This window comes from Furipterus horrens, unplaced genomic scaffold, assembly GCF_987537825.1.
Source record: "Furipterus horrens unplaced genomic scaffold, mFurHor1.1.pri manual_scaffold_1, whole genome shotgun sequence".
NCBI classification, from domain to species: Eukaryota; Metazoa; Chordata; class Mammalia; order Chiroptera; family Furipteridae; genus Furipterus; species Furipterus horrens.
The window spans coordinates 104,423,320-104,435,634 of NW_028327171.1; the positions used below are offsets into that span (position 1 = coordinate 104,423,320).

The 12,315-nt window shown below is 44.9% G+C and overlaps 1 protein-coding gene across 1 annotated transcript in view; it reads right to left on the reverse strand.

Moving 5' to 3' along the window:
* Window positions 1-12,315, reverse strand: part of FSTL1 (follistatin like 1) — a 52,571-nt gene that overhangs the window by 16,428 nt on the left and 23,828 nt on the right. Inside the window, exon 3 of the mRNA XM_090277096.1 lies at window positions 421-525. Within this exon, the coding sequence (XP_090133222.1) occupies window positions 421-525 (105 nt within the window). The remainder of the gene's footprint in view (window positions 1-420; window positions 526-12,315) is intronic.

Here is a 12,315-nt window from a genome sequence, read left to right on the forward strand (position 1 = left end):
GTATAAAATAGATGGAAATCCTATATATTTATAGTAGCAAAGGAAAAAAATGTGGAACAAATACATACCACACTGTTAACACTGGTTAACTCAGACTAATGGGATTTGAAAGTTATGTGGAAGATTATTAACATTGTTTGTACAAATATCTACACTTATTTGACTTACATGAAGCAATTATTAATTTTGTAATTTAAAAATCTTACAAAACTAAACTTTTCTTAAAAAAAGAAAAAACATCCCTGCATTCACATCTGATTTTTAATTCCTGGGATGAAAATTCTACTCTTTTCAGACAGACAAGGTGTGGTTTTATAGAGATGATGACATTGTTGGCACTGCTGTGCCAACTGTCAGCTTCAGCAAGGCAGCCACACTGGCCTTTGCCACTGCCCTCTGGCTGCTGCCCTCAGGACTTACCTCGATGCAGAGGCAAGTGGGCTCTCCCTTCTCTGTGACTGCACATTCTCGGCCGGCTCCACAAAACACATTGGCACAGATCTTGGATTTGCTCCTTAGTTCCTCCTAAAATACAAAATAATAAAGAAAACCATGTCACTGAAACAAGCCCATCATGGGACAGGCCAATGGTGGTGATTATCTTTCAGGTCCAGGGCTCATGGTGTTGAAGTGTCCTGGACAGACAGAAACTTCCCCAGCAGCCCGCACCAGCCTTTCCAGCACTGCTCCAGCCCAGGCAACCTCCAGATCCCTAGGATTGTTTTTTAAAGAGCAAGAGCTCCTTTCTTGCATGCTCCCTTTCTTCTAAGAATGTTTACGGGTAATGTAACATTACCCATTTTATGCCAACATTATGCTAAGGAATGGAGCTGCAAAGGCACACTCCTTTCCTCAAGGAGCTCCATAACTCTCTGAGGAAATGCAGATAGAGATCTTTAGAAAGCAGTATGGAAGTGCTAGGGAGCTGAAGAGAAGGAGGACGAGAGTCAAATGAGAAACTCTTGATATAGGAGGCCTTAACTGATCCCCAAAGGATGAGAAGAACAGACCAGGGAGGAGTGGAAACATTTAAGAGAAACAGGGATAACTGAAGGACCAAAATCTCATGAGTAGTGTTCAAGGCAATATCATCTCAAAAGGCAAAAGAAAGATGGCTAAGCCATGGAAGCGTGGTCTCATTTAGCCCCTGTCCACGTCTGCCTCTGGCTTCAAGATCAAGAGGGCCAAACCATCTGACAAGCAGTAGAGCTATCCTCAAACCACTTACAGTCAGGCATTCCTGTTCAGGCAATGCAGCAGAATTGGGAAGGCAGGGAATGGCTTTAATCTATGCCTCTGAAAATGTAGGTGTTTGTAGTCATTCATCTATCAGTGATACATTTGTCCTCTCACACTAATTGGTGGCTAAAAGCAGCCCCATGTCATTTGCCACCCAGGCCAGCAGAAGTGGTAGCTGAATGAAGGAGAATGTGATTCCTTCAGCCACTCCTGCTGACTGGCTGTGCAGGAAGTCACCACAGGCCTCTGGGCCCTGGACCCTCACCCACTGGGGTGGCAATGGCTGTGACAAAACCAATAAAGATGGCAGGAATTGTGATAGGGTCATGGGATTGGCCATAGTAAATGTGGAGATGAAACCTAAGATTCTGCCCATCTGGTCATGTCTACTATGTCATGTGGGGAACTCACACTCGTAAATTCACTTATAACAGTAAATTCTTATAGCTGGTAAAGGTTTTATGTATACAAGAATACATCAAAGCGAAAAACAGTAGATATTGAGAGCTGTGGGGCTGTGTCCAATACAGCTGATCTGCTGCCACCCGGAGGCTGTTTTGCAAACTCCAGGTTATTATTTTTCTTCTGAGCTGGCTTGAATGTCATACAAGGCCCCCATTGGTCTAGAAACTCTTGCCATGCTCACATTTCATTGGTTCATGTGCTATCGCTACATCCATTCTTTTTTGGATGTTGCTAAGGGAAATTCAGTAAAGCTGGCAGGCAGGGAAGAAAAGAGGAAGTAATTCCCAGAAGGCAGGGAGGACTAGAGAGCTGTTGTTTCCTAAAGCAGGAATGGAAATTAAAAGTGGGCATATTCTCCATGCAGAGCAGCCCTCTTGGAAGCTGTGCCGGGAGATAGAAAACAGATCTAAAGAGGAAGAAGAAAAGGCTATCACTGATTAATGTAAAAAAAATAAATTCTCAGATAAGATTGTCTTCGCCTTTCGCTTTCGGGGAAAAAACCCACTAACAGAGGGATACAGACCAATATATAACCCTCTGTGAGTATGTCACACAAGTTACAGGCACACACATGAAAGCATAAAATGCATGATTGGACATATGCCCACACTTAAAGACACACCACACACAGCTCCACAACCTTTAGCACTTATTAGATGCATGTCGTAACTAGTAACTTAAATTCTTTGAGTCTCAGTTTCCTCCTCTATAAAATAGGAATAAATACCAACCTTGCCCTGTGAAGATGAAATGAAATAATGTATTTGGAAGTGCATCATAAACTGTAAAACAAACTGCCAATGAAAAGTGTTATTAATGTTCGTGCTTAGAGTTTCCTGCAGGATAGCCTGTGGCATTTATGGAGCCTCTTTTTTATCTTATGTTGTTGATTTTAGTGAGTATTAAAAATAAAAGCTTTTAGTTGTAGGTTGAATTCAACCCGTCTTTTTTCAGAAATAGTTCTCAAAAATCCATGTAAAGGAACAGATACTCTTTATTTAAAATATAAAGATTAATGCTTGAAGAGTACAATTAAAATTTTTGAAGTGTTTTCATATGTGTGATTTCATCTTACTGTATGGGTCGCCCCAAAAGAACATGAATGTTATTAACCCCATTTTATAGACAAGAAAACTAAAGATGAGAAAGGTCAAGTAACTTTTCCAAGGTCTCAAAGCTCAAAATGAGGGGAGTTAGGTTTCAACCCAGATCCTCAGACAATAGATGATTAAACTCTCATTTATAAATATCTAGCACCTTAAGAGATTTTTTTATTATACATTTAAATTTTTTTCATTTATTGATTTGAGAGAAAGATTTGTTGCTCCAATTATTTATACATTTATTAGTTGATTCTTGTATGCACCCTGACTGGGGCATGAACACATAACCTTGGCATGTGGGGATGATGCTCTAACCAACTGGGATACTGGCCAGGTTCTATACCCTTTTTTAAAAAGTATATTTTATTGATTATGTTGTTACAGTAGTCCCAATTTTTTCCCCCTTTGCTCCCCTCTGCCCAGTAACCCCCTTCCCTCCTGCAATACCACCCCCCTTAGTTCATGTCCATGGGTCATGCATATAAGTTCTTTGGCTTCACCCTTTCCTATATTAATCTTAACTTCCCCCTGTCTATTTTTTACCAACCGATTATGCTTCTTAATCCCTGCACCATATCCCTATTTCTCCCCCTTCCCCCTCCCAGCCGATAACCCTCCAGATGATCCCCATACCTATGATTCTGTTCCTATTCTGGCTTGCTTAGTTGGATTTTGTTCTTATTTTTTAGATTCAGTTGTTGATAGTTGTGAATTTGTTGTCATTTTAGTGTTTACAGTTTTGATCTTCTTTTTCTTAAGTAAGTCCCTCTGACATTTCATATAATAGCTTGGTGATGATGAACTCCTTTAGCTTCACCTTGTCTGGGAAGCACTTAATCTGCCCTTCCATACCAGATGACAACTTTTCTGGAGAGAGTAATCTTGGTTGTAGGTTGCTTTTCATCACATTGAATACTGCTTGCCAGTCCCTTCCTGTCTGCAAAGTGTCCTCTGAGAAATCAGCTGATAGTCCTATAGGCACCCCCCTGTAGGCAGCTCTCTGCCTCTGTCTTGCTGCCCCCAGGACTCTGTCTTTATCTTTCACCTTTGGCATCTCAATCATGATGTGTCCTGGGTTGGTCCCGTTTGGGTCCAGCTCGCCCGGGACCCTCCGTGCTTCCTGGACTGTACATCCATCTCCTTCACAAAATTTGGAAAATTTTCCTAATTTTTTTCAATTCTTGCTTTCTCATTCTGCACTGGTTGACTGTTTTTTCTTCCTTATGTTCCAAATCATTGATTTGAACCCTGGTTTCTTTCCCTTCACCATTGGTTTTGAGAGGATTTTCCTTCGTTTCACTTAGCATAGCCTTCACTTCTTCCCACTTGCTGTACTCAAGCATATCTGTCAAGCCAGTGAGCATTTTTATCACCAATGTTTTGAATTCTGCGTCTGTTAGGTTGTCTATCTCCTCATCTGTGAGGTTGGCTATCTCCTTGTTGCTTAGTTCTCCCACTGAAACCTTGATCCGTTCCCCCTTTTGGGTCGTACTTCTCTGTCTCCTCATTCTGACAGGCTCCTGTGTTTGTTTGCCTCCGCATCCTAGGTACAGCTGTTGCTCCTGTTACATTGTATGGGGTGGAGCCTTAGGGATTGTCAGTACAGGGGCGACCTGTTTCACCACGTTGTGGCGCTGTATGTGGGGGAGGGGTCCGAGAGGGAACAATGCCGCCTGCCCAGTACTCGTCCCTTTTCCAGGCGCCTCTCCCACTTCCACACCGGACTAGCACCCCTCCAGCTGCTGCCCTGGCCTTTGTTCCCAGAGTGGGTAGGTCCGCGAATGTTCTAGGACCACGGGGCCCTTTAAACAAGCAGACTCTGCAGAGACCAGCAGTTTCCGCCTCCACCCCAACCCCCACTGGTCTGCACAGTCAGAAGCAATGAGGCTCGACCTTCCCTGGTGCTGGGACGGTGAGCTGCTAGGTCCGGTAAGAGCGGGGATCGCTCCCCAGGTGTCCCTCCTGACTTTTTAAAACGTGTGACTGCGCTTTCTGCCAGCCTGACGCTGCCGCCGCCGCTGCTGCCACCACCACACCGTGTCCTCTCAGCCCTGGCTCCACCCCTCCTACATGTCTGGATGAGCATTTGTTCTTCATATTCTCGTTTGCTGAACTTCCATGCAGTTTGATTTTCTGAAACTTCTGGCTGTTTCTAGTTTTGAGGTAGTTGTATTCCTTCTTAGCTGTGGAGGGAGATGCAGCATGTCTGTCTACGCCTCCATCTTGGCCGGAAGTCTTATACGTTATCTTATTTAAGCTCTACAACAATGCCATAAGTTTGACATCATAATAATCCCCATTTTACAGATAAGGGAATTGAGCCTTATATGTTTAATAACTAGCTAGCAAGTTGCAGAGCTAGAATCCTACCCAACCTAAAGAAAAAGGTTTTATATTTATTTTCATACCCAGATGATTTAGGTTAAGGAAATTATAATGAGGATGTGATTTGCACAATTAGTAAATGTCAGGAGAAGGTGCTTAACACTGCCTCAGAGAATTAGATCTGAATTCCCACATCCCACCTCTGCTCTTTAGTTGCCCTGACAATGAGCAAGCCACTATCTTTAAACCTCAGTTTCCTCATGTATACAGTGAGAACACTGATCCCTGTACAGACCATGTGAGGATTAAATGAGGTGTACCGCATGTAGGAGAGTGTCCACCACACAACTGAAAGTGGCCATGATTACAGTGCAAAATTGATTTTCGGACAGTTTTCCCACTGAGATGCTGTTACCACTTTGGGCTGCCATGCCCTCCCACCCATTTCCCTGACACTGGAATGACAAATTGAATGGAAAAAACAAAGGGCCTACCAACCCATTTATCGTGTTTGAAGGCCACAGAGAAATGCTAGTTACACAAGCACTCCTCTTTGCAGGTGGCACATCTGTCAGTAGGTGGCAATGTCTCTCTTTTGTCTCCCAGAGCCCAGCGCCGCAATGCAGAGCGCAGCCCTGGCTCCTGCAGCTCCTTCCAGCTCTTCCTCCCTGCAGGATGTGGCGGGGAGGTGGAGGATTTGGGGGTGGGGCGCCCCGCAGGCACAGGCAGCAGGAACCAAGAACTGGGGATTTGCCAGCTTGGGAAAGAATGTCTTACCTGAAGCCCTCATGATCCTTCCCAATCCTCCCCATTCACAGGCATGCTTTAATGCAGGAGTCAACAATGAAGAAAATTTTCTTCTAAGACATGGCTCCTTTGTGCATGCGCAGCCCTCCTCCAAGCACTATCTTTTCTGGCAGCAGGAGTGTCAGGAGCATTTCTGAACTTCCTGAGAAGTTCCTTAGGGTGGTAGGTGGTTTTACCCATCTGTTAAGTGACTGGTTTTGAATGGCAGAGAACACACTCATGGGTAGGGAGGGGTGTGGTGAGGAAGAGAGGTGAGGTGGGGCGGGAGGTATTGGGGGAGCAGGTCTCGCCAGCTGATCCGAGGGGTTTTCCGTGGATCTGATGAGCAGTGAGGACCTTGGGAAGTTTGGAATGGGGCCAGTGACATGATGAATGTGCTAACCTGGAACACTGTGTCTGGTCCCTTCCAACTTGGAATTTCCAACTCCAAGTGTAGGGCAGCCTAGACGGAGAGAGGCCGGAGGCAGGGAAACCTGCCAGATGTAGGGCAGAGATCTTGTGGGGGGTGACAATGGCCAAAGGCCCGATGCTAATATTAATTAGAGCACCTACAAGTGAGTGAGGCTCTTCACAGATATCCTGTCCTCACAACATCTGTGCAGGTTTCCGTATTTTTAGTCCCATGTAACAGATGGGGAGGATTTAAGATTCAGAAGGGCTCTGTGATGAACAGATGCCATATAACTAGTGGGAGCTGAGTCAGGATTGTAACACTAGTCAGCCTGACTCCAGAGCCTCGATCTTCTTTTATCAAGAACAGTCAAGGGAGTGAGCTTGAGAGAGGACACAGCTACAAGGGCTGCACAGGGAGAGGTCACAGGGCACAGTGCAGTTCTCACAAATGAAACAGAATTATTTGCTTTACCACCATAACAATTTTAGGAATTAGATCCCCAGTCAGTATGAGAACTTCATCTATGTACAGATAACCACATTGGCACATGAATATTCCCTAGGAGGGTGAGGTCACAGGTACACAAACACATCCGTTTGAATGTACCTGTGAGAGTGTGATTGAGGGAAGGGGGTGTGTTCTGGATGTGTAGACACCTTGATACATTCACAAAAATCAACAAAATGCTTGCTTCCAACGGAGAAACATCAGGTTTCTAGCTTGACCCAGCTACATCATCTCCCCAACTTGCTTTTATGTTGTTTTCATTGTGTGCTGCACGCCCTGCCCTGGGGTTCTGGTTTCAGGGTTCATTTTCACAATGCAGACTTCTCTTGGCAAAGACTGCCGGGAACATTGCTGACTTTTACCAGGAAAAAACGTCCTCTCTGAGCAACAGCCACTGCATAGTAATAAGTGATATTTACATTTGTACCACAATTTTGACTAGTCTACAGTTTTTACTATCATTTTTGATTCTCAAAACCTTTTAGGATAGGCAGGCCGGGATTATCTCTCAGGCCCTTCCAGATGTAACGTCTCTCGATGAAGAAGAAATCAAGACTCACAAATGGCTACATGCGACTGGTCCAAGACCTCATAGGGCCTGGCCTGGGGTCTCTGGACTTTAACCCAGCCCTCTCCACTAAACCACTTTGCCTCTTTACAAATCAAAACTAGAAAAGTGTTGTCTTGGATCCAAGGTCTAAAGAAACAGGAATTATTTTTGCAACTGATACAGCAAGTTATTTGCAAACCCACCACTAGAGGTGATAGTGTGTCTGAGTCTCTCGGCCGACCAGCATTAAGTCTGAACATAAAATATGCTTTGAATGTTCAAAAGAAGTCTTCTGAAGTAAAACCATTTCTGGAAGAACAAAGTGATTTGACAGGGGAGGAAGCTTATAAGCAAAGGCATAAAACTGCATCTTAATATATCATCACTAATGTGAACTGGGTTGGTTCTGTGCTTTCCATCCTTTTCCTCCTCCCAACTTTCATTTTGAAAAAAATAAAAACAGCCCCTACATATGCCAAGGTGGAATTTTGGCTCCAATTGCCACTATTCTGTGACAGAGCGCCTCTGTTGACGTGAAAAACGCTCTCCTTGCTTTGCCAGAATTAGTCATGGAAACTTCACAGAAACACCAGGGCCCCTCAGATTTGCACAGCATCATGGAGTTGGGGACAAAGGAACTCACAGAACTGGGAGAACAGGAGACCCTAGTGGGTGTAGGGTGGGATGCTGGCTACGCCTGGGCAGCCATTCTAGAATGGAACCTAGTACCGGGGGCCTGAGAAAGCCAAGGAGAAGGCAAAACCACTTCAGGACCTTGCAATCTACCTGGGGGCACCATGTGACCTTGCCCAAATTCTGATTCCTCTCTGAAAAGAACATGTGGGTGCATCTTACCTACTTCAGGGAAAGAGGAAGGAGTGGTGATTTCTAGCAGATGTCCTGATACGCTTGGCAGCAGGCAACACATTTGTAGGGACAGCGTCCCCCTATGGGCTCAAAACCAACCTCTCATTTCGAGTTTATGGACCAGAGCCAGATCCCAGTTTTTGGAGGGCCTGAAGCTTCTTAAAAAGTTTGAGGGGCCCTTTTTTAAAAAAAGAATATGCAACAATGACTGCAAGATTGGGCACAGGGCCCTGGATGTGGCCTTGTAAGTAAGAGGACTGGAACTGAAGCTTAATTAGCCCCACAGTAAATCTGACCATCTATCCTATATATTTTTCTTAAATAAGAAGGCTTTTTGCACCTTCAGTGTATTAGCCAGAGTTGTATGTAATATTTTACACACATATAGTTTATCTCAAGTAGACTAAGTGCTTGTACATTTTGGCTTCTCACAGAATCACCACACTGTCCTGCCTGAGGAAATGCTGAATGAACATTTTTGTACATGAACTATCATTTGGGATCCATTCAGATTAGTGGCAGTGGCAGTAGCCAGCGACAATGGCATTCAGGATGTTTGGGGAAAGGCATGGCTGGGCTTTAGGACATCAAAATAAGGGATGCATCACCCAAGAGGATCAGCTTTAAGATTCAAAAAAGTCTATTATGGACCTGTTGTTCAAGAATTATCCAGTTCTCCTTTGTGTTAATGTTCACATTCAGCCTCTACCACAGCTTATGGGATAACATGCTCCTGACACTTTTCACTCATGTGATAATGTATGTACTGTGTGCCTGAAAATTACTACTTTCAAATTTCAAATGGGACAAGGCTCTTAATTCTTAATCATTGCCTTTATTATTTCATGGATTCTGTCACATTCTCTAAGTGTCTGTCTTGTCAGACTGAGGGACCTAAGCTGCCATCTTCACAGGAAGCCCTTTCTTTCTCTGTAACACCTTTCCCTCCATAGATCAGGTCCCTCTTGAGGTGGCCCAGATACAGCACAGCAAACTGGATGCTCGCTTTCTCTATAATGCTAAGTTCAGTTTCCTGTGAGGGTCCTGTCTAGTCCCAGCAGAAGTACACAGCAGCATTTTGAAAGCATCTACAGAGTTAGAAATATGCTGGGCACTTTCACACAGGACTGAAAATAATCTCACAAGGTCAGTGAGGTGGGAGGAGTCATCCCTATTGGCAGCAAGAAGACTGTGATTCTGAATTATCAGCAGCACCAGAGGAGGATGTTTCTGCTCTCATCTCTTCAGGTCCTGGTCCACGGCGATGAGCTGGGGTGTCCCCCCAGGGAGGGCCATGCTGTCTCCTCAACTCAGGCTCATCCGGTGACTCCACTCAGACTGAAAAGCTCCCTAATATCTGTCTATAGTCCTCAGAGTTACCCCTCGGAGTGCCCAAGATATCTTTTTAGTCTTCCTAAAGAGTGCTTTTTGCAAGTCCCCTAGTTTCACAGTTTCACCCATTCGTTTCTTCAGAACACCGGGGTGGAAGCTTTTTAGCCAGACCCCTTCCGGCCCCAAATTAGCCTGTTAGGTTTGGGCATAGCATTCATTTTCCATTCTCCAACTGTCTGGCTAAGACTTGCCCACTTTAAAAGACAAAGGAGGGATATAAATAGTCCTCCAGTCTTCAGTAAGGGATGGGCAAGTAATTTGAACCCATCAGAAAACATATTTGCTGAATGCCTATAACAACAAAACAATAATAGTAACAGTCTGTGAGCAGCAGGGTGCAAGCTCTCCAGCAAAAACTCAGAGGGAGGGGCCTCTGCCTTCGGAAGAGTTTCTAACCTGGTCGGGGAGGTGACGCTAACACACAAATCAAAGCTGTTCTGGAGGAAATGGGACTCTGTGGCCGAAATGGGACTTGAGCTGAGCCCTGAAGAATGGTACGGCCTGGATGGAAACCCTGTAGGTTTTGAGCAGGAGGGTTTTGAGAATAGTTTGGCAGTGGTAAGTGGGAAGAAATGGGTGAGGAGGAATTAATGGAGGCACGAGGAAATCAGCTAGGAAGAGCCTGGGGTGATGAGTCTCATGTAAGGTGGTGGCAGGGACACAGAGAAAGGAAGGAATCCAAGAGAAATTTCTAAATAACAAAGAAATCTGACAACATACTGACAGAGGTAAGGAAGGAGAGAATCTGGAGACCAGCCAAGATCTTTGGCTCTGAGAGCCTGAAGGTTGCCGGTGTGTCTGTCAGAGATGGAGCCATGGGAAGGGTGGGGGTGGGGATGGGGACAGCAATGATGAGTCAGTTATGGGCATACATCTAAGGGGATGTAAAATATCCCGCTGACAGTTGAAAATAAAAAACTAGAGATGCACATCTGGACATCATTCGTGTAGGAGTGAGAAATGCGGCCAAGAGAAAAATGAGCTCAGGAGGAAAGGGTGGGAATAGAGGGTTGAGGGCGGCCGAGGAGAGGAAGAGACAGGATGTGCACAGAACAGAGCTGGAAGGAGAACAGGTTGCCACCAGCCCACATGGGGTCTTTGTGCAAATCAAGAAAGGTGCCTTCCTCTCTAGGCAGATGCAACACCTGGCCAGGTTACAGAGCTTGGCAAGCCCAATGCAGGTTGGAATTCAGGTCCCCTCCCCTTCTCATGCAGCAAACAGCCGTGTGAGGGCTTTGGAGCCAAAGCAGCCAAGAAAGGAGAGTAGGCACATTCAGAAAACTGGGAGCAAAACCAGGAAGTCTAGAGAGCTCCATGGATGATGAATGCCACTGTATGAGAAGTGATTTGGCAAACACTGGGATGAGTCTCCCCCTTCCCCACCAAAAAAGCCTTTAAACCTCTGCTACAACCTGAACCAGTAACCCAGAGGTGGAACAGACAGGCAGTGAGGCTGTCTGTAAAGAGAACTCATGCAGAAGTCCGGAGACAGGCTCTGATAAACAGCTGCCTCTGACAGTGTGACTTAGGGCAAGGTGCTTGACCTCACTGGTCCTCAGTTTCCCCACCCATAAAAAAGGAGGGTTGTAGATGATGCCAAAGTCCCTTAAACTGTTTCCTCTTAACTAGAAAGCACAGGAACATACTATTCAAATATTCCTCAATATCAAACTTTATTCTCCCAGAGACGTTAACCCAAATGCCCCAACTAAAGAGAATGTTTACATGTAGAGCCTCTTAAGGGTATTTCAGGGTTTATGCTGGATTTGGTTGGGGAATTAAACTCAGCTTTCATAGTCAAAGAATTTTCATGAGCAATTCCTTTTCACTCCCGCCTAGATCATGGCAGAGGAAATCAGGTGAGCAGTAATGGTACCCCAATCCAGTGGCCTTATTTCACTCACCAGTTAACTGACTGGAATCCTCTATTCCCCTAGAATGCCATTAATAACAATTTTATTCTATTTGTGTTTGCCTTGCAAGGAAAAAAAAGGAAAGAAGGGAGAGAATGGTTAAAGGAAATTCACAGGAGATTCACAATTCTTCATTCCTGCCAAGAACCTGTCACTGAAGTATGTCTGGGACTGCCAGGACTCACATTTACTCAGCATTCATGGTCTAATTATTTCCACATGTAGTTCAAGGAGAATGGCTGATTAAAAGTTAAAAAAAAAAAGAAAAAGAAACCCACACACCTAAATCCCAATACCCTTAACTAAAGAAAGGAGACAGCTCTAGGGCAGCTGTGGGAGTGTCCCCTGTAATGCTTGCCACATCTGGACCAACATTCCTGCACATTCTCAGCACCCAAGCAAGACAACCTTCCATCTTCCCAAACTTCCCAAGCCCGGAACAAGATAGAATTCACATTCATGGGCTTCTGAGTGGAATGTAAGATTTAGTCCCCTGCTTTGGTGGGAGGCAGGGGAGACATGGATATTGCCTAAAAGCTACGAGTTCTCTCCCACCTTTTGCCCCAGGGTCTATGAATTTCGGTAGCCCCTGGTTAGTTCCTGATACACACAGCTACCAGGAAAGAAATCTACTGTGGCAGAGAACTTGAGTACTTTCCCTGAATTCAGGAATATTCCCCCCACATCTGTGGCTCCTTTCTATTATTCCAGTTTGTACATGGCTCCCCCTAAAACTGAAGGCTAAGCTACTGT